We start from the raw sequence: 22,523 nt of genomic DNA, 5'->3' as shown, positions 1-22,523 counted from the left end.
CCAAATTTGCATGAAGACAACACGGGTGTGCTTTACTCCCCAAGGACAGGTGGACCCATATCCACAGCTTTGTTCTTTTGGTCTCTGCACTGCAGCTGCTTCTCCATTCTGGTGGAGACTCTTTTCCCTGGATTTCCTGGATCCATCCTACATGGAGACATTTGATGGGAGGCCCAGTTGGACAAACAGTGTCACTCCATACATCCTCTTTTAAATCGGTGCTGGTTTCTGACTGTCCCATTTAGAAGGACAAAAGTTAATCTGTTGCTTTTGTAGTGGAATCAGTTCCTAGGGAAAATCTCAAGCTGCAAAACCCAGTAAACGCTGAACCACTGTGGAGCTGTAGAGTGTATTTCCCAATATCCCCTATTTTCTGTAACAACAGAGAGGGATGGGTTCTTTCAGACTTGGAGACATGACCTACAGACCTTCTGGTGTCCCCATGTGAGGTTCCTTTTACAGACTACCTGAAATGGAAGCTGACTTGGCTGGTGGGAGGTGAGAGGTGGGCTCTGGGCCCCAGCTTTGGTAGGGCTGGTGGCAGGCAGGTGTCAGAGCAGGGCACAGGGACTGTCCCCAAGCCTGGCTCTGCAGGCCCTCGGAGTTCCTGGCAATGTCCTGAGGAGAGGACAGCCCAGGAGGGGAAGAGCAGATCTCCCATCTTTGAATTACGTCTGTGAATAACTGAATTCACCTCTCTGTGGCCTGAGAGTGAGGCAGCACCGTGGGAGAGTCCTGTTCTCTGACACTCACAGGTTCAATCCTGTGCAAGTTGAACTTCAGGTTCTGATTTATGAAACCAAGAGGTGAGGTAGAGGAGGCACAAACACAGCCAGCAGCAAGTAGCAAAACACTGGGATATCACCAAATCTGTGCTCAGTGCCTCTTGGCACCCAGTCCTTGCCAGAGGGACCTGCTTTCCAAAGGCATTTTGGCTGCACAAGGAGAGCACTGGAGCATTGAAATCCTTTCACTTGTCTTTTGGGTCAGTTACTTGTCAGCACTGGTTGAGGGTTCCCAAGAAACATTTCATACAACTGGTCTAGGTGGGACTGGGGGTCGTTGAGGTCCTGAGGAAGCTGCAGGAAGCTGGGTTTGGACTGGCTGCCTGAAGTGTGGAAAACACACTGTGTTTAGTATTTCATGACTTGAGACACCTGACATTGTTAAACTGGTTCTTTACCATTTTTTAACAGTTTCTGGCATTTACACCTAACTCTCTCTGCCCCTTTCTCTCCCTTGCAGCATTTACCTGCGTTTATGCTATTATCTAAACAAGCAGTAAACCAACATTTCTCCTTCAAGCCTTTAATCTATTATAGCTCATGATGCTGCATGAAAAATCTCCCTAAGCAGGACACAAACCATCAATAACTTCACTTACAGCAACATAAACATAGGAAAGATGAAGTGAAGAAGGTTTTAAATACTACAAACCTTGTACCAGGAAAATGCAATATGGTAAAAATATTGTGACTTGATGGGGCAGGCTGGAAAAGACATTGCAGAAAATCAGGTTAGCAGAAAACACAAAGTGTAGATAATTATTCAGTATTAAGCTAATGGCATTTTAGAACTAGTTCTCATTTTCTGGGACTTTCTTCATGTTCTCTTGCAACACTTTGTTTTGATAATTTTTATTCAGTTTTAGCAGAACTACACCCACAGCCTGGCTAAGCAGCATTTCCAGTGTTTGGCTGAAGAATTAATACAAGTGGTGTCAATGTATCAGGAAGTGATGATTAACTGTGATGGAGAAAAGGCACTGTGCAGTTTGGATCACCCAACATGAAACAATGCAAGTCTGCATCTATCTTACCTGATTATTTTCTGTGTCATGACTTGCTCTGTTGCCTTGCTTCGGTTGCTCTGCACTGTTATCCCTGAAACAGAAATCACATCAAGAAATCCCTTCAGGGATGCAGAGTTTTCCAAAGACAAGGCTACAGCTCAGAGATCTTGATTCTGCTTTTGAGGCTATCCTTTTCTGTACCTGACAAGCAATTTCAATATGCTCTGCCCCCACGTCTGTGCAATACAATTATCAATAACAATTAGGAAAATGCAATGTATTTGGGAAAAAAATGCTTGAGAACTGCCAAGAGGAGGATCTGGACTGTACTACCAAGGAGCAGGGGTTGAGCTGTTAAACTCCCCAGTACTGCTGTTAGCAGGGCAGTTTTGTCTTTAAGGAGGTGTGGAATTCTTTGTGTAGATAAAGCATCCCTGGTTTGCTGCACTGACCTGTAGCACACTGTCATGTATTGGAATTCCTGTAATCCCTGTAAGAAGGGAAATACCTGTGCTGTCCTCTGCTTTTCCTGCAAACTTTTCTCCTTATTGCATCACGCTTCATTACTGCTGCTGCTGCAAGGATGGCTACTGGCAGCACGAGGAAGAAGAAAATCAGCAGTCCATCCCGAAGTGATGTATCTAGGGAAAAATAATTGAAATGATGGAATTTAAAATATTAAAGCCATTTTTTTTTGTTGTTGTAAAAAGTACAATCTTCAAATTGTCGTAGATTAAAATCAGTAACTTCACTGAAATTTGTAACATGCTACAATCAGAAAAGTAGGATTTGGCCTTATGGTATTACAAAAACTTTCTGCCTTATCCACCCTATATATATATGCAGCATTCATCCTTTCCCATAAATTTTTTTCAGTAATTCTAAAGCAGACAAATTCATTTTGTATTTTGGTATTTGCTTACCTACAACTGATCTTCACGTTTGCTTTACCTCCCTAAACTTTTAATAAATACAAAACATTTTCTCCCTTTCCCAAAGTACAAATTTAGTAAAATTCAATAAAGTTCCACAGAAAGTAACACAGATTTTCCTCAGAAAGCTATGGATTATGAACTTTGCTTTTAGACAAAGAGATGGAAAACATTTCATGTGTAAAGGCCAGCAAAAGCTACTTCCTTATCAAATAATAATGTTTGCTCTTCAAGTCAGTTCATGATTAAGTGTCTCATGTGGTAAACAGTTGAAAAGACACTGTTATTAGCAGATTATTTTATCAGTCCCTGGGGCAGAATGAGGGCCAGTTTCAGTGTCCTACCTGTGTGAGCTGGACCACTGTCAACACTGCCACCGTAGCCAGACTGGTTACAGAATGGAGGGGCCCATCCCGGGTTGCAGTGGCAATTCCCATTGTTGTTACACACCTACAGCCCAAAGAACAGGGAGTCATGCATGAGTCAGGCAGGGACAGTTGCCCTTGTTGTCACACACCTACAGCCCAAACACAGGGATTAGTCAAACACCACCTCCCTGAGAGTGGCCACTCAAACCTTCCGTATGGATTTGGAGTTCCACTCTGTAATTGCATGTGGAACCAAGAAATACTGCAGAGTATTGCATAGAAATACATGGAATATTAACTGGGAATAAGCTCTGCCCCTCCATAACATCCCAAACCACTGAGTGATACTGATGCCCCATGGTAATTCTCTCTAAATTAACATTTGTGTTATTTGCCTGTAATAAATCACAGTCCAGAGACCACCTCAGTTTTACAACTTTTGGACTCCATTTTGATTTTTCATAGTGACATATATAAATCAGGAATTACTAGACTGTCATCCTCAAAGGAATATTTTCCTTTTATAATTCACCAGCTCAGTAATATTAAAAAATTCCCTTGGGAAATTCAGAAGAAATGCCTCTCAGTGTTAGTGCTAAGAGGTTTGCAGTGTTCTGGCAACACGAGTTACATGTAAAAAAAAGTGGATTTAACTTTTAATACAGATCAGGAAAAAGGAAAGCCACTTGCCTGGTTATTGCTTTAATGTAGGGAATTTGCACAGTCTAGAAACAGGACATGAAGCACCAGATACTCACCCCATTCTTATTACACTTCTGCTTTACATCACAGTTGTAGCCCAGATATCTTGCATCAACACATTCAAAACCTACACAGGCCTGGAACAAGTAATTAATGCCTTGCAAACACAGAACTTAAAAAGTCCCATCCTTTTATAAATGTGTGTATGTTTACAAGTCTGCAGCTTTCACTTACATGTTAAGAAAAAGGGCTGATACAACAGCCAGTATTTCAGAATTTTATGACTTTGTCTTGGGTTTGCTTACCTCTGTGGATGCATTTTGAGGGAGTAATTTGAATAACTGATAATGTAGTTCACTGTAGCATCCCCATTTTTGAAGAGCTAATTAATGTTTTGTATGTACTGATCTGAAAAGATTTTTATTTTATTATGGCATATGAACAAGAGAGCCATGTAATGCTTTTGGAAGTTCAGAACTTTCCAATCAGACTATATTCTGTCATGCTGCTGTGATTCCTCTTACCTTGTTCTCTCCACAGGCTGTCCCATCATGAACTTGAGCAGGATCAGGGATATCTGATCCTAAGTCAAAGTCAGAGGACCAGCACAAAACCCCGGATGCGTTATTGACAACGCTCCAGGCAGGAAGGTTTTGAAGACTGACAGATGTGCACTGGAGCTTCCCACACAGACTGTGCCTGAATGGAATGAAGGACACTCACAAGGTGAACAGATAAAAATCAGTATTGGTGCAAATACACCAAACATTCCAACCTTTTAGCTTGCATTTCATGAAAATATACTTTTCAATCTCTCACTTTAAGGCTTTGTAACAGAATATATTTTTTATATTGAAGATTTTAGGATTGGTATTTATTTGGTGGTGACTTACTGGACAGGACATTTCTTGTACACTCCACCTTTCATTCCACAGTTTCCAAACCTATCTCCTTTAATATTTGCTTTTTCAAAGCATATATCAGGTGCTTTTCGTGCCCCTGTACAAAAAACCAGTGAATCTCAGTAAGCCACTACATTGTCTGAAAAACATAGGAAAAAGAAAACTTGGAAATGTCTATCAGGAGACTACAAATGGGTTTACATTAAATGAGAACCATACCTTTCCCATATATAGATTCACACTGTGAATCAAAGCTCTGGCACACTCCATAGTAGCAATAAGCCTTGCTGTTGCTGCATGGGTGACCATTCATGATGTAAACATCATCTGGGCAGTAGGCAGTGCTTCCATTGCAGTATTCAGGCAGATCACAGACATCTTGTTTTGCTCTGCACTCTGCTCCTGCCACTTTAAACTAGGACCAGAGAGGGAGGACACTTTTAGTTTCCAACAGAGGAAGCTCTAGTGTGGAACAATGACAACTGGGAACATTTAGTTGTTTTAAGGAAGGCAAATTCTCCTCTTACATGCTGTCTTACTGGAGAATGCCATTTGAAAATATGTCAAGAGGACTAGGACAGCTCTTTTCAAACATTAAAAAATCCTAGTGAATAGTAACAATTTAGTTAAATAAAGCACTGTGTACCTTGCAGTTTTTGCAGCACAGTCCTTGAGCACACTGTGAGCCAGGTGTGAGTTTGCAGGTTGCAGCATCACAGCAGGGGTTGGAGCACTCCTGAGAACAGCCATGGAAAGGGGACACTATTTCAATTTTTTTCTATAGCTAGGAAAACTACCTCATCAGTCCACATTGGATGGACAAGCCAAACTTTAAATAACTGTCTGTGTCATGTTCTCACGTTCTTCTGCCCTGAAAGGAACCAGCAGACACTGTTGCTGTGTTACTTGTACAAGTCATCAGAAAAACACCTGTTTTGATGTGTTGTGGCACAGGGATGCCAAGGGAACCAGGGTTTGCTGTTTGATTTATTGATTTTTGAGACACTTTTACTTTCTGAAGAGTGAGCCAATACATTCTTGGAGGGACATTTTGACAATGCAAATGTGACTCTCAAAAGTCATTTTGTGTGGGCAAAGCTTAAGGGTTACAGTTAACAAACCTGTACATGTTCTACAGATAAACAGTCTCTGTCATGGAACAGAAATAGCCATGATGCTAAAACCAAACAAAACAGACTCTGCTCCGAATCTCACTTCTTTCTCAGCAGTGCCTCAATGTTCTGTGAAGTCCAATAGCCCTTAACTGAGTCCACATCAAAATCAAAGGATGATTTTAAACTTTTACTAAAATTTATCTCAATACTGCTTGTAAAAATGCAAAATTACAAAAAATCCTCCTCAGATAATATTGCAATTAGGTATGTCAAAAGGCCAGGATTATACAGAATAACATAACATAGCATAACATAACATATTAATATACAACAAGTATCCAGCTCAATTTCATGCATTACCTGTGGTTTGCCACAGTCACATTCTTCATTGTTATCAACCACATTATTACCACAGACAGGTTCTTTGTACACATTACTTGTTTTGGGAGGATTTCTGAGGCAGTTTCCTCCTCCATTTAGAATAAAGGCCTCAAAATCATCAGCGCTACAGGTGCTGAAATTCCTGGACCCACTGGAAATCATAATATTTTATTATTATAAATATTTTGCTTACAGGAGAACATACAACTCAAGCTCTTAAAACATCGTTGTTCTATCATAAATATTATATTTCATAATGCTAGGAGCTCATGAGATAGTTAATTTTTATTTTCCTTTGCATCAAAGTGCAGTACTAGAAATTTAAAATACTACTATAATATGAATGCTTTTAGAATCAGAGAGACCATCAGAGTATCTATTCTGGTGTCCTGTAAAAAACAGGCCTTAGAAATTCCTTTTCTATACTGAGCCTAAAAATGTTTGATTAAAAAATATTCTCAGAAAGGTATTCATCTTAACTTGGAGTCCTAAGAACTGAGGAATGCACCTTCCTAGAGTAGTTTTGTCCAGTGTTCAGTTACCCTGATTTATTAATACAACTGTGGATAAATAAAATATTCTGATCTTTTTCTCTTAAGGGGAACCAAAGAACAAATGAACTGAGGGAAAGATAAGCCAAGAAGTTTTTTTTAATTAACTGTTAAAAAATTTGTTGCATATTTGCACAAACCCAGTGAGTATACATGAAACATTCTCAACAGGCTGAAAAAAACCCCAGCAACATGCTATGATTAAAAAAAAATAAATAAAATCCAAATATATTTTTAGGAATGCTACAAATATAGAGTGATTGGGTCAGGAAACAGTTAACATTTCAAATAAATTAAAATTATGTCAAATTCTAAATCAGTGAATCCACCTTTGTGATTAAATTTTTCAAGCAACTCCCCATTCACTAAAGTTCTTCCAGATTCATAGCAGTTTCACAGCTTGTAAGGCATAGTCACTGCAAATAAAATAAATTATTAAAATGAAACAACTGGAAATCTTACTTATCTGTGCTGTGCATGATATAGGATGCAGGACACCTCTTATCATCATGTTTCATTCCGAGATTGTGCCCCAGTTCATGTGCAACTACTGTGGCATGACGTAACATTTTGTTATGATTCAGCTAATAAAGAGAATCAGGTTAAAAAAAAAAAAGTGAAACTAAAGAAAATGCTGTTTGTACCCAGAGATTTACTCACACCACAAGCTCTCAGGGACTATGAAGGCAAAATACTAAATTGTACTGCAAGGTGAAAGAAGCAAGGATTGACAATTTGTCACTTTATTTTCAGGGAGGGCCAGATTCTGCCACTCCTTCCCTGAGGATCATATTCTGGATAATAAATTGTTCTAGAACACCACTGCAGGTTTCTCCCACCTGAAATTATTCTGTGTGATTCTATTCTATTGTAACACCATTAGACACCAAGTTTAAAGGAGTCTTCAACAACAAATGTACTGCTAAAGAACAGAATCTGCTTTCTGAGATTGTCCACAAGGTTGTGGCATCCATACTTTAAGGACAGGAATCTCTGGAGTTATTGGTTCTGCCTCAAGGGTGGAGAAAAAAATAGTTTTGTACAAATTTTTTTAGATTTTTTGCCTGTTTACAGCCTGGTTGTCAGGAATTCCAGACACTTGAGACTATGGTGCATTATGTTCACTTTCTATATATTTAAAGAGTGAAAAAACCACCTTATTTTGTAGCTGCATTCCCCTCCCAAAACCCCTGTGGTTATGAACTTTAATGGTATAAGGATAAAATTATGCAACACTGAGTTAAATAAATCACAAAAGATGACCCAAAGAATTCGTTGAATGAGTCAAGTGGGCTGCAATTTGACAAAGAGAGAAATTGGGAAGTACTTGGAAAAAAGAGGTGTAAAATGTGCACAAGTCTTTACATAAGAAACCCCATGAAAGAAACCATCCAACTCCAAGACCAGGGTGATTTGGCCAAGTAGGTCCAGGATCAGTTTCTTCCATACCCAAATTGTGATGTACTTACAGTGCTGATTGACCCTCCCTGGACATGTGAGCACACAGTACCCACAAAAGCCATTCCAATGGATCCACTGAAAGAGCTTCTCCCTCTGCAACAGAAGCAGTTTGGAGGTGGTGTTAAGATGGGTTGAAAGTTCATGATTTCTACTAAAAGACACTGATGAGTTTGAAAGAAATATTGCAAGGCAAAATTTGGTCTTCCTGAAGTCAGGAAGGAATTGATCACCACAGCAGGGTTTCATTCCAATTAATAATGGATATCTGAATAAAAGCTTGAAAATAATGATCCATCACCTAAGTCTGCTGTGTCAGTGCACTCAATTACTGAGTGGCTGAGGTGGGAAGGGACCTCTGGAGGTCACCCAGTCCCTGGAGTTGATTAACTCTTAAGAATCCATTATAGTTTCTTGTCATTTTTCCAGGTTAAACCAGTTTGGAAGTGCAGAGAATTTTATTCCAGGTATATTTTAATTAATACACAACCCCCAAATCATAGACATTAACCCTGCCAGCATGGCTGGTTTTCTCACCTAGTGCAAACTCACATTATGAGGTGACCAACGTCATTTCTTGAGCGCTTCAGAAGATCTTTCTGTCTCCAAGAAACAAATCTACTCAGCACATCTCCAGCTGAACCATCCATTACAGATATGTGGTTGGCATCTGTCCAAATCTCTAATCCAACCAAAACAATCTGGATGTTTAATGCTCTATACATCTGAAAAAAAATAATGATAATTAATGTCCCTTGGCTGTTCTGATGGAATTCTGAAACATGACTTCATTACAACTGAGTAAACAATAAGCTGAACATAGTGACCAAGACATAACTTCAGTTTCTTTGAAACTAAATATATATTTGTAATTATAAGCAAAATATAAAATATTCATAAAATGTAAACGAAATAAAAATATTAAGAATATAAAACTAAGTGTAACTGAAAACAATCTACTTTATGAAAGTACCTAAACATATCTTTGGGAAAGACCATGTCCATTTCTTTCCTTACCTAATTGTCTTGAGGAGAATCTGGGAACAGATCAGAGAGCTTATGGAATTGTTCATAGCACTGACAGTTTTCTTAATAACAAACGACAAACACGAGAAATACTCTTCCAAAAAATGTAAAACATACTGAAAGCTTCATGCTCCTGGAGAGCAGAAGTGGTTTAAAACCATCTTGCAACTCTCCCCCTGCTTGCACCTCTACAAGGCTTGTGCAGAGACTGGTGATGTGCCTTGACTGTGTTACAAATTGTTGTATAACTTTCAAATACAGTTTCGGAACTACATTAGCTGCTCTTCTGAAAACTATGATAAAATAGAAATTACTGAACCCAGGCAACTTATCTGACCTACCCCATCAACATAATTAATCAGCTCCACTGTTTCCTTTTGCACTGCAGCAGGATCAGAATTCTTCAGCAAAAACTGTAAAATACCATAACAATGTCAGAGGAGAAAAATTAGCAAAATACTAAAATGTATTTAGTGTTGGATGATATGATTACCCTGTTGTGATCCACAACCACAAATAATTCTACATAACTTTTCTGGGGCAGGACAGCTCGCTTCTCCTGCAAATTAGAAAGCACAGTAAGTTAACATAACAAGTTCGAGGTATTTTACTTATCTTTCTTAAGACTTTCACTTCATGTGTTTATAAAGCAATGTTGCATTTCTAATATGAGCTCAGTTTGTCTTAGATTACCACATAAACATCTCTGCATCAGTAATTCACACCGGGTCAGACACTGGGATGCATGAGCTGCCATTCAGCTCATGCCTTTTGTGTCCTATCCATGGCTGTCGTGGGCAGACTCTGCTCTTCCACTGCAGGATTGCTTCAAGCTGTGTGAGATCCCCATTGTGCTGCTTTTCTGTTCCAGGATTCCCTTAGCAGGGCTCCCACCAGCTTGGTGTCCATGAAAATGAGGGCCACAAGGAAATGTCCTGCCAGGTCAAACCTACCTGCAGTGATGCTGTCCAGAGCAAGAGCTCTGGAGATGCCTTGGACTGCAGCTCAAGGGAGAAACAGAAATGTATTTACCCTGAGGAGCCTGTCCCTGCTGGAGGTACTGTTTGATGCAAATGCATATTTCACAGACTGCTTCACAAACATCTCGTGCTCCAGGCTGCCATTCAGCACCCCACAGTGGAAGGGGATACCCTGCACATCTTCCAGTTCATAAAGCACATGTTCAAATGTGCTGGATGTGCTGAGCGGCTCCATTCCGTACCATTTGCCTCCAATGTGGAGAATTCCCCTAACAATCATAAAAGAATGAAATGTTATTCCATCATTTTTCCCTCATGGTTATGACTAGGTGAATGAGTAACAGCTGGATACTTAAACACTATGTTGAAATCAATTATTATTTTAAATTCTATGAATATGGGGGTAAATTCAAATGCCCAGTAAAAGACGAAACAGAACTTATTTAAAATACTCAATGGTGCACTTCTTGAATCAGAAAAGAAGGAGAAAAAAGAGAATAAATCCAAATTGTTAGTAAATGAGTCTGGATTTTGGGTACACAGCTGATGCAAATGGTCTCTTTTAGCCCTTTTCTCTATTCATTTAAAGGAATGCCAGGAAATGTCCTGACTTATTGTGAGTGATGTCTCACTGCGAAACTTCACCTGAAAGATGCATGGGTGAATTTTATCCCATTTGTGATTTTATTGTATTTGAAACACAAAAAATTGGTTCAAACTTGATCAAAAATTTTTCATGGAAATGATTTGTCTTTTGAAATGTGCCCATTCATAAGACAAAGTAACTTGCAGGAATGTTTGAAGTTCAACAAAACCTTCATCAGGTAAGATTTTTTTTCTACAAAGGTATCTCAGGTCAAGACATTCACATCAACTACTAGAAGCCTCAGTTCATGCCCAGGTTCTGCCTATACTTATTACAGTTCCTCTCATCTTTTTTTCTGGGAAGGAATTTTGGAAAAGGGGGGAAAAAGTGGGAGTTGAGGAAAACTATAAAACCTGTAATGAGTTTCAGCTTCATCAAAAGGTGAAATATTAAAAACAAATATCAAGAGGAAATACCTAAGGCCATCACATGTGCTAAGAGCAAGTGTGGAGTCAGCAATTCCTTCAACAGTGCCATGATAATAACAGTGTGTCTGAAATGCAACAAACCCACATAATTAGTGACAAAACAAGGTGGTTGCCTTCAACTGCAAACTCATTTTCTAACTAACCATATTATTTGCATGACATCAGGGCTGGCTGTTAGAAATTTACAGAGTTCCCTACTTGGAAAGTAATCCTGACCTTCTTGGAGGAGAATATCACTTGACATGAGTACCTAAAATAGCTTTTGGTCCCTTGGTTCTAGAACACAGCCAGCTTTTTAGTTTAGCCCCATAATCACCATCTGTTATAAAAATATTTTAATATACATTGCTCATCCTGTTCTTAGAGTCCACTCAAAGGCTGCTCTGAGAAGATCTTTCATGCACAAATGACCCAATTAAGTCTCACTGAGCTTACACGAAGTTTAAAGTTGAAATTAAATTTAGAAGTATTTACAAGGCTTGTTTGATACAGGATTTAGAAACTATAGAGCTTTGATGCTGCCATTGTACTTTAAATTGCATATTATGCAAAGGTGGTTTAAATTCAGGCTTGGCATAATCTCCTGGCAAATCCTTTCACACCTTGGGAAACTGGGATGCTGGGAAACAGCCCAGTCCCTCTTGAACCTCATGTTTAGATCACTGGTAACTGTTAAACAGAAATGCTACACTGTGAAAACCAAGAAGTCTCATTCCCAGCAAATATGTTTTTTCTTGGCTTCCCTGGTTTGAGGAAATTCTGACACAAAGGGGAAGGTTTATTATGTACAGTACCTCATTTTTGGATGGTGTTGCCTGCAGTTTCCCATTTTCCCCATATGTGTACAGCTTAAAGTCGTCACTAAGAAGTTTTCTGGAAACAAAAATAAACTACTGCTCTTTTAATGGTCCAGAAACTAGTCAAGAGTCCTGGTAAGTGCTACATTCTGTTAGTAGCACACTCTACACTAAATTATTATTAAAATCCAGGCACAAGAAACAAAATGCCTTAAAATGAGCTGGAGACTTTGGAAAAGAACTTATTTTGAAACTTATTATTATATATTTTAACTAAAATATCCATAGAGAAGAATCTAAGCAGATGCAGTTGCATAAAGCCTGGCCAATTACAAGTTCAGGAATGAGGAGCAAGAGAAAGAGAATTTTTTTTTTCAAATACAACAATACATAAAATCCCTACCCCGCTAATAAAAGGCTAATGTTGAACTGAATTCTAATTTTCCCTAAGGATTTTCTGAAATGTGCTAATTTGTGCTGCTAATAAAAAACCAAGCAAAATTTATTTCTTCATGGCTAGAAAAAATTATTATTCCCTTCTATTTGCAAGATACTACCATAACAGAGACACTATATTTAACACTATTTACCAGAGTCATTTTGTAGTTACTACAATCTGCCATTTAAATGGTTTCTTCTGAATTTTTCCAGCATAAGAAATGCTTGTCTGTAAGCAACTAACCCTGAAACAGGACAATTCCTTAGAACACTCTATCACATACTTATTTTTCTTCAGCTTTAGGAGATATGTTCCATTTCTGGTTTTAACTGAGTAAGAAAGATTGTCATCTGAATGCTCCTGAAAACAGAACAAAAGGTATCATTTAATGAGGTGATTTTTCTACGTGTTTTTTTTAATTCCATGTTTTGCTTGACAAGACAGGCCCAACTACTGTGTATGTTTTAAGTAAAAAAATACAGATTCCTAACCCCCAGGCTTCCATATTTCAAAGTCTCAGCAGCACACTGAACCTTCTTTCCTCTGTAAAGTTTAAATTCTATTAATCTATATTTTCATTTAGACAGGAGGGCACAGCCCATGAATGCCCTCTTTGCTAAGTACCACGTCATGCTTTGTGGCACTCCTTATGTAAATCAGATAAACGACTCACAGTCTTTTATCTCCTAATTGGTTTGCACAAAGATGACTCATGCTATTTCATTAACAGTTACTTCAGTAAATGAACTCCATATCTGGCACAAAGGTAAGTTACCTCAGAACTGAAGAGTTAAGGCTCAGGTTTTCATCTCTTAACCTGTGCCACTCTTTGGGTGTTACATGGTTGAAATCCTCTGGTTATTATCCAAAGACCAGAACATGGACAGCATGGATGTTAGCAGAAGTTCAACATCTAATCTGACTCAGAAGAAATGGAAATATTCTTCAATGTTCCTTCTCACTTCTGTCTTACAAGGTCATTAACAGGATTAGAAGTTTGGAAGGCACTTAGAGTACAATCACAGGCATTTGTGGGGACAAATTTACTTAAAACTAGTTGAAAACACTAAGAATCAGAAGAGAGAGAGTGGGGCACATTTCTTTACAAAAATCTCTATATACCATCCATTGTGTGTGTGCAGTATAGGACAGTACTGGGAAAAGCAGCAATATCAGAAGAAAAGAAATCAGAATAACAAACCTCATGAGAAAATGGGTGATGTTTCTCTCTCCCTGTCAGACTCCGAGGAATGATTATTTCTAGTGTAGAAAGTCTGGATGTGTGTTGAGAAGATACACCTAAAAATAAAGTTTGAAATTGGTAAATAATTAGAAAGGACAAGGCATTATGTTGGCATCTGCACAATGGTGATTGCCAAAAGACCATTCTGATCCAGCCAGAAAAAAAAAAGAGTGAAATAGTTCAGGAATGATCAAACTGACTTTGAAAAAAGTTACTTCAGATTAAAGCTGGGGTCTTCTGGAGCACACAGAGAAAAATTATTACAGTATTTAAACAAAATCTTAATTCTCTCATATTCTGGATTATTAACTTTGTGACTTTGTCATTTTTTCTTCCATGACCGATGCTTTTAACCTGATGTACCACAGAAAACTGGTGCAGCTGGCCTTCTCCTTTCTCCATTGTCCTGAATAAGGAATACTTTTAGTTGTCCTCTGGATATAATTTGTCCACCTCCTGTGTGGAAGAAAAGTTGGCTCACCACACTGCCTCCGGCCATTGCCTAATCTTACATTTTGTTTGTTCTAGCAACAGTCAGATCTTTGCAAAAGGTTTGTAGCCCTTTACATGATATCAGAATTATCTCCAGAACAACATGCTAATGCAGGAAGCTAAAGATAAAAAGCCTGCCAAGTATCTGGTTTCAGGTAAATGGTTTTATAAAGACAAAAACAATCTTCAATGACTTTAAAAAAAAATGTGTAAAGTTAAATTCATCTTCCTTTTTCTTGTCGGCTCATCAACTGGTTTGATCAACAGAGACACAACTATTTGCTTTTAAAAAGAATCAACAATAACATGGGTTTTAACAATGGAAGTGGTTTCTTCCTTATTAAATTGTTCTTTTATAAGGAAACAAAGAGATTTCTTCACACTTAAGAGTAGTACAGAATCACCCTCAGCCTCCCACATTCCTATGAAAGGAATTCATAATTGCAGAAAAGTCACACAACCAGCCATTCAAAGTGAGGAGGATTCTCCAGTGTAATGATCTCTCCCTGTTAGATAACATCAGGATTTTTAAAAGCTAGGTGCAGGTAGCATATGTTTAACAGTACAGTCTGCAATTGCAATCAAAATGTGGAAGTTGCTATTAGCAAACAGTCTGAAAACAATATCAGCATTTGGTATTTACTTCTGATTTTGCTCTTATTCTTCAATAGTTTTATTATCTAAATGAAAAAATCCATTCTGTTTCATGAGTCAAGTGTATGTTGAACTAACCATGGAGATGCTCTTTCAACAATTCAAATTTTGACACCTGAAAGCAGGAAACCATCTTTGATGCATGTCATAAAAATACGACTTTTTAAGAAACATTACAGGTATTACATTTAAATCTAAAATGTGAAGCCAAATTATAGAAATGAGTTAATGAAGAATCAAAATGAAATTGTAGGAATTCCCCTCACATTAGTGAAGAAGAAATGTTTTTCTACAGTCTCTACAATTGATGACAGTGACAGTAACTGCAGTTGTCACAACCAGTGTCCTGCACAGAAAATGATGTATTTACATACCTACTACAGCCTGGAGGAAAAAAAAAACCCACAAAGAACTCAACTATAAAAAGTTTCAACCTGTAATCTCTCCCAAGATTCTCTCAATGAGCAAGGCTGCACAGGGAGAGCTGTGACTTGGTATCAAAGGTGTCCATCACTCCGATCAAGGTCCAAGCAGACTTGGAGAAACTTTCTGAATATGTAAAAAAAGAAAGCTTACCTTTTATCCAGAAAGGTTTTCCAGTAAAAGTTAGTCCAAAAGTGAACAAAAATAGGCTGTGCATTAACATGACTTCCTGGAGAAACTACTCCAGCATCCGAGCTGGCTCTGGCTGCTCTGCAGGAAACCAGAAGAACGAGAACCGTCTGCTCCGAAGGTAAACAACAGAAAAAGCTCTCCAATACTGCATCTCTGCTGAGGAAATGGGAAGTAAAATTTAATCCATTAGGCTTGCGAGAAAACTGGTTAGACAGCCTAATGCAAATAAAAAGCAGCACATTCTTCAATGCTGATTGGAGAAAGAGCACGTCCCGTGCCGGGATCAAGCTGGTTTATTTTAAAGGACTTTCATCCCACAGTGAGATCATATGAGATTAGAAACACAAAGTATTGCTACTGACAAATACAGTGTTTAGGATGTTTATCCTGGCTACTGCCAGCTCAGTAAAAAACTAGTGTGAATCAATTTACTTTTTGAAATTTCAGCTTCTTGTCTTCAATTTTTTCTACTTTACTTTAAATATTATGTATAGGAACACATGAAAATCCCCAAAACAGAGGTTTTACACAGTCCCTTCTATGTTAAACACAACTGTCTTCACCAGAAGTCTGTAATCCTGTGCAGATCATCGCTCTTCCACTATCAATCTTCCATGCAACCACATTGCCACCAAAAGCAGAAAAGAAACCCTTCTAAAACTGGTTGAATTTGCAGCGCATTTCAGAAGTATCAAGCACATTTAGAAACACAAAAAGGAGACTGAGACAACACGCTCAAACATTTACATTAATTAATTTTAATTAATTCTTTGATTAAAACAGAGAAAATGCAGTTTCCCATTGCTACTAAATCCTATAAAACAACGTCTTAAGTGACAAAAAGCAGGATGCTGGCTGTATTTGCTCTATTAGCTTGTGCAAAGCCCGTTCAGGTCCATTTCCTGACAGTCACATCCCCAGAATATCCTGAACATTCCTGCACCAAGTACCTGGTGGAAGCAGAACTTGATACCCTCATGCGCTGGGTCTGTGTCTATCACAGCCTCAGGAGCAGCATTTCCCAACTCCAGAAGCTGAGATCCTACTGAAAATTAAATGAACCCCATCATTTATTTATGGCCTCATTTATTCATAGCCTCTGTCCTGTGTGGTGCACTATCAGGACACAACTCGGGAGAATCCCGCTGCTCCAATTTTGACGTTATTACCAAATTTCACAGAATCCAAGAATCATTTCAGTTGGAAAAGACCTTTGAGATACTCAGTCCAGCAGGGGAACCTGTTCAGTGCCTGATCACCCTCTGGGGGAAGAACCTTTTCCTAATATCCACCCTAATCCTCCCCTGGCACAGCTTCAGGGTCGGTTTCTTCTCCCAGGCAACCAGCGACAGGACAACAGGACATGGTCTTAAACTGCACCACAGGAGATTTAAGTTGGACATCAGGCGGAATTTCTTCTCAGAAGGAGTAATTAGACATTAGAATGGGCTGCCCAGGGAAGTGCCGGAGTCGGGAGGTGTTTAAGGAAAAACTGGACGTGGCATTCGCTGCCATGGTTTGTTGACACGGTGATGTTGGGTCACACGTTGGACTCAATACTCCCAGAGGTGCTTTCCACGCGAATTAATTCCGGGTGCCTGGGTCCCTCCGCCACTCCCGGCCCGGGACAGCCGCTCCCCGCTGCAGCCCCGGGCGCTCCCTCAGGCGCTTCCCGCCGCGCCCCAGCGCGCACGCGCGGAGCCCCCGCGCGGCGCAGGCGCGTCCCGGCCGGCGGCCGCCGCTGAGGGTCGGTCGGTGCCGCTGCCCGGCCGGGGTGTCCCCGCCGGGCGCTGCCGGGGGCTCCGCGATGTCGAGCGGCTGCGCGGCGGTGCCGGAGGAGGAGGCGGAGGAGGGAGGCCGGGAGCCGCGCTGTGTGTCGGCGCGGTGCTCCTGGCCCTGCGCCCCGCCGGGCGGCCTGGCCCGGGCGCTGTGCCTGCGGCGGGGCGCGGGGGACGGCGAGCCCGGGTGAGGGCGGCGGGCGGCGAGCGGGGGCGCCGGGCTGGGCCGGGCGGGAGCGGGGCTGGCGGGACAACGCGTATCGCTTCCCCCCCGCAGCAGCGAGGCCGTGCTGGCGGAGCGCCGGGCGGGCGGCGAGGAGCCCTGCGAGCTGCGGCTGCAGTGCCGGCCCGGCGCCGAGATGGTGTCCGTGGGGATCGTGAGCCAGGCCCGGAACATGGAGGTGTACGTGGGCGAGGAGTACTGCGGCACCAGCCGGGGACAGAGCCGCGGCGCACGCCCGGCCCCGGGGTGAGTGGTGGGCACGGGCGGTCCTGGGTCCCGCACAGCTCCAGGCAACCTCGTGTTCTGTGTGTGTCTGGAAAGGGCTCCTGCTGTTAAAGACCTGATGCCTTTAACAAGGCTGAGAGAATTGGGGTTGTTCAGCCTGGAGAAGAGAAGGCTCTGGGGAGACCCTAGAGCCATTTCCAGTGCCTAAGGGGGCTGCGAGAGAGCTGCAGAGGGACTTTGGACAAGGGATGGAGAGATAAGACGAGGGGAATGGCTTCATAGTGACAGGGCAGGATTAGATGAGATACTAGGAAGGAATTCTTCTCTGTGAGGGTGGGGAGGCCGTGGCAAAGGTTGCCTAGAGAAGTTGTGGCTGCCCCATCCCTGGAAGTGTAAAGGCAGGTGGGACGGGGCTTGGAGCAACCTGGGATAGTGCAAGGTGTCCTTGCTCATAGCAGGGGCTGGAAATGGATGGCTTTTAGGGTTCCATCCAACCCAACCCGTTCTTGGGTTCTATGAAAGACCTCTTGTCTCTTTGATAAGTCGTCATCTCACTCTTCAAAGGACAAGAGAGAAGATTTTAAAAAGAAGGTTTTGTTTTCCCCTTCAGTACTTTCTCCCATTCTTTGCCGGGAGAAATAAAGCAGTGTTTCTGTTTTAAGTCATTACATGGCACATCTGCTGCTTAATTTGCTAAATAGAAACCAGCCGACTCAGAGCCTCAGGGAGGATGTGTGAATAATGTACTGAACCTCAAAAGCTTCTCTAGTGCACAGTGCATGCACACATATAAGTAATTTTTTACATACGTATTTGATAAGATTCATTACAAGTTGCATATAAGCACTAAAGCTGCTATTAGAAAGTAAAAAACTGCTAAAAACTAGAAACTGAAACGGCTGTTAGAAACCATAAATCTGCATTAGAAATGTGTTCCAGTCAGTCTTGTTTCTTTATCTGAATATTTACCATGATAGTGTATTTCTACAAAACAGTTAAGTACTTTGTATATTGATGTCACAGCTTGTTTATTTTATTTTTCTAGTGAAACTGAAGAGGTTACTTTATACCACAAGTACCTTAAGTTTGAATGCCCTGCAACCTCCTGTAGAGTTAAGGTAGGGCGTTGATCAGTATTGTTTTACTTTTCTTTGGCTTTTTAATCATTTAATCGAATAAATTGCATTGCTCTTAGTAAAATTATTGGTTGTATACACTTCATCTCTTCATATAATCACTTAAAAATCTGTTGGCAGGTACCTTGTCTTGTTAGCAGAGTTCTCTTTTTGAATTGGTATCAGTTTTCTTTTCATGAAGACTATGGTACAGATAATTTAGTCTTAGAGAAAAAAAACCATAAACCAGATAAACTGCAGATCTGTAATTAGAACTGTCAGCTCTGGGGTTAAATAAGCTTGTGAAAATTGTATGACCACTACTTTTAAATGCTTAGAAAATCATCTTCGGGGCATCTGTTCCAGTCAGAATTTTGTGGGGAATAACAGCAAGGAGAAATTGGCTTAATTTTCCTTGAAAAGTGTTCAGCATAGTTTTTCCCAGGACTCAAAGAACAATGCATTGTCCCCTACGTACATAGAAAACATGAAATGTTTTTTCCTAACCAAAGTGTTCTTTTTCCTTCTTGCAATAGCTGCTCTCCTTTGGTGAGAAACAAAGAGTACTCATCAGTAAAATAATTCCAGAAGTGAAAGCAGTGTCTGCAAAACTAGCAACTGATTTTCCTTCACTAGGCTCAAGCATAGATCTAGACAGAGTGCAAACTATAATGGAATCCATGGGATCCAAGTTGTCTCCAGGTGCTCAGCAGCTCATGGACATGGTCCGGTGTCAGCAGAAAGTAAGTCACTTTTCCACAAACATGAACAGTACTGATCTGGCACTTTACCAGTTAGGAATGTTCTAAAATTATTTAATAGTGTTTTTTAATTCACACTTTCTGCCATTTTAAGCCTGGTTTAGTTGTTGCCACTCAAATGAGTGCAATGAGTACAGATTGTGTACTCCAGGATTATTATTATTTTATGCATTATTATAGTTTTAAGCTTCACTGCCACCCTGCTCTCCTTTTGTCACTGCTGGACAAGGATGGTGGGCATGTTCCCTGGAATGTGTAAAGTGTAGATAGGTGAGCTGGTTTGTCTCTTTAAAGGTCATTATAACCATGTCACCTTCAACTAAAGGGAACATGCTCTCACAGAGCATTTACTTCAGATCCTCATCCTGCAAGGTGGGCTGTTTCACCAGAATCCTGAATCCATCTGATGTTAATAATTCGGTTTTGGGGACACAGTGTGGTAAAAATGAAGTCAGTAAAGCTCTTTTCTTACAGAGAGACTGACAAGATAATTAACATTCATATTAGAAGGAATATAGTTCAAAACTGCTTTTGAAATATTTACATCCCACTAGTAGAATGCTGGGTTATAAAGTAGCTATTGTTATTGCTGTATAATTTATAGTATATTTTAACACTTCAACATTAATGGTATTGTTTTTCTCCCCATCAGAACAGTTTCCCTCTTGGAGACAAACTCAGTTGGATCTTGGGGAAAAATTCCGACTTTGGAGGTGACCTTGCAATAGACGGATTGCACAGTGCAGCTCTTCAGTCATCACTGAGTCCATCAGCCAGTGAACCTTTGCCTGTTAAAAATCATTTAACAAGTGAAGCACTGTATAAAGACTTAAGAATAACTCGTGATCTGAACTCAGAGGTACCTGAAAGAGGGAATACTTTGGATTCTGAAAGACTTCCTACCCAGCAAAATGCAGTTGACCTCAGGAATGATTTGAAAGCCGTGGGATCTTTGCAAGTGCAGGAACAAGCAGGTGAAACTCCAAATGTAGCCAACCCACAGGTGCTTCTTCCTTTTCTTCAAAACTTGTGCACTCAGGTGAATCAGCTTCGGCTCAAGGATGGAGAGAGGCACCTCGGGAAAAGGGCAGTGGCTAAAGAGGAAGGTGTTCAGAGTGTTGGGTGAGTTAAGTTTGGTGAATCTCTCAAAGCAGTATTGACTATTTATTGACAAATTTAAACAAAATGCATAATGTAAGCATCTTCTTCTCATTAGCATCAGTAGTGAATCCTAGAGTACGTGGTTTTCAAGGCTGTATGGTGATGAACATTGCAATTAATTTTTCAGATGAGCTGCTTGAATATAGGGGTTTTTTCAGAAGAAATCACATCACTTGTTGTTACTAAACTGTCTTCTACCTCCGTTTCAGCTAATTTTAAAAGCAAGTTTCTTCATACACATTTAGTTTGTCTTTCTCATCTACTACTACATTTTAATTTTGATTACTTTTACCCCTAAATTCTTATTACATCATCCCTTTTTCACACAATGTGGCACAGTCTTTCTGCTGTACTTGGTGTGTATCGTCCCACTGATCTTTCCTGTCCCTCCTCACTTGTTGGTATTTACAGTGCAGATGTCACAGTGACCCAGTTTGATACCTCAGGAACAATAGTGGAACTTGTGAGATGTAGGAATCAGGATTCTGATGGAGACTGAGTATCTCAGCTCCAGTATTTTTAAAGAATGCAGATGCAAACCCACAGAGTTGCATAGTTTGGATAAATCTTGAAGCACTTTTGCTGACAAGGACAGCCTGCCACGCTGACAGAATACAAACTGTGTATATTGTTGACTTGTGTGGATTTTGTTTTATGTAACTAAACTCTCTAATGCATAATTGAGCCTTTGAAAAAACAAGGTTGAAAGAAGATGACTATATACAATAGCATGTTTATGAAAAAAAATTGAGATTTCAAGTGTGGCAGACAGAGTGTTTTACTTGTGCTAAAAACCTAATGCCTTCCAAAGTTCATTGCCTGATAACTGAGATTTTACATAAAAGATGTTCAGATGCCCAGATCTCTATATTACTGCTTGTCATTAAGAAATAGTTTATACTTACTCTTATATTTGCTCTTCTTACAGGGTAGAACAACAGCCTATTTGCTCCTATTTGGAAAAGATCATTTCAAAAAATCTGGATCTGATGGAGAGGAAACTAATGGACTATATTGACTGCCGAATGCAGGCTCTTCAGACACACATAGACAATAAAATGTTTCTCTTGATGGACTTGGTTCAGAACTCAAAACCAAACAAAATTTCACAAGCACACTATGATTCTAATGAGGGATTTTCTAATGGAGAGAGATAGATGGATTCAGAGGTAGGGTTTCAGTGTAAATACTTTAAGGGCCATTACACTTTACAAAGCTTAGTATTTATGGAGTTAAAACTATAAAGAACCTCAGTGTTGTTAACTTGCATTTTGTTACTGTAATTCTATCCACTGTTGCACACAGTTGTTAGTTTTATGAAAGATCTTAAGAATATGTTTTTTTTTCCTAAATATAAGAGTTTTGTATGCCCTTTGTGGCTTATTTATTTAAAGAACATTGCTAGAGGTATGAACAGTTCCCCAGTTCCAGTTTGAGCAATGGAGTACTCTAAATAAACTGAGTTACTGCGTATCTTTTTACCTACTTGTCATCAGTTCACCTTTTTTGGTTGTATTAATTTTTGATCTGAAATGTGTTATCAGTAGAACAGAGTGTAGTTGGTTTGTACTTTTGATTTATTGGCACTCCTGTTGAAGGCGTTTGCTGTTTCATATCTGAGAGGAATGTTGGATTGTCATTGCCTAATTTAGAATTTAGTTCATGGAGTTGTCTTTAGACAGCTCAGGAAATGTGAACCCAGCCTGGCTTCTTCAGAAGCCTTGTTGGCTGTACAGGCA

General features: G+C 40.0%; 2 protein-coding genes across 2 annotated transcripts; one reads left to right on the top strand and one right to left on the bottom strand.

Moving 5' to 3' along the window:
* Positions 1-32: 32 nt before the first annotated feature.
* Positions 33-15,552, bottom strand: LOC309575678 (disintegrin and metalloproteinase domain-containing protein 9-like; the record flags this gene model as incomplete). The annotated part of the gene is made up of 22 exons (XM_082286366.1): positions 33-147; positions 695-786; positions 1,820-1,883; positions 2,301-2,433; positions 3,069-3,174; positions 3,851-3,931; positions 4,319-4,493; positions 4,688-4,793; positions 4,916-5,111; positions 5,343-5,432; positions 6,172-6,343; positions 7,206-7,327; positions 8,213-8,297; positions 8,754-8,926; positions 9,569-9,640; positions 9,721-9,786; positions 10,260-10,476; positions 11,270-11,346; positions 12,076-12,154; positions 12,801-12,877; positions 13,719-13,816; positions 15,483-15,552. The coding sequence occupies 22 exons, from the start codon at positions 15,550-15,552 to the stop codon at positions 33-35; spliced, it is 2,466 nt and encodes an 821-aa protein (XP_082142492.1).
* A 1,709-nt stretch (positions 15,553-17,261) lies between these two features.
* On the top strand, positions 17,262-22,257 carry LOC309575769 (ATPase PAAT). Its single transcript, XM_082286558.1, has 6 exons — positions 17,262-17,486; positions 17,577-17,768; positions 18,793-18,865; positions 19,399-19,605; positions 20,276-20,745; positions 21,713-22,257. The coding sequence occupies exons 1-6, from the start codon at positions 17,329-17,331 to the stop codon at positions 21,939-21,941; spliced, it is 1,329 nt and encodes a 442-aa protein (XP_082142684.1). The 5' UTR covers positions 17,262-17,328; the 3' UTR covers positions 21,942-22,257.
* Positions 22,258-22,523: the final 266 nt, after the last annotated feature.

This window comes from Coloeus monedula, assembly GCF_965178545.1.
Source record: "Coloeus monedula genome assembly, chromosome: 8".
Lineage (NCBI taxonomy): Eukaryota > Metazoa > Chordata > Aves > Passeriformes > Corvidae > Coloeus > Coloeus monedula.
This window is presented reverse-complemented; position numbering and strand designations above follow the sequence as displayed.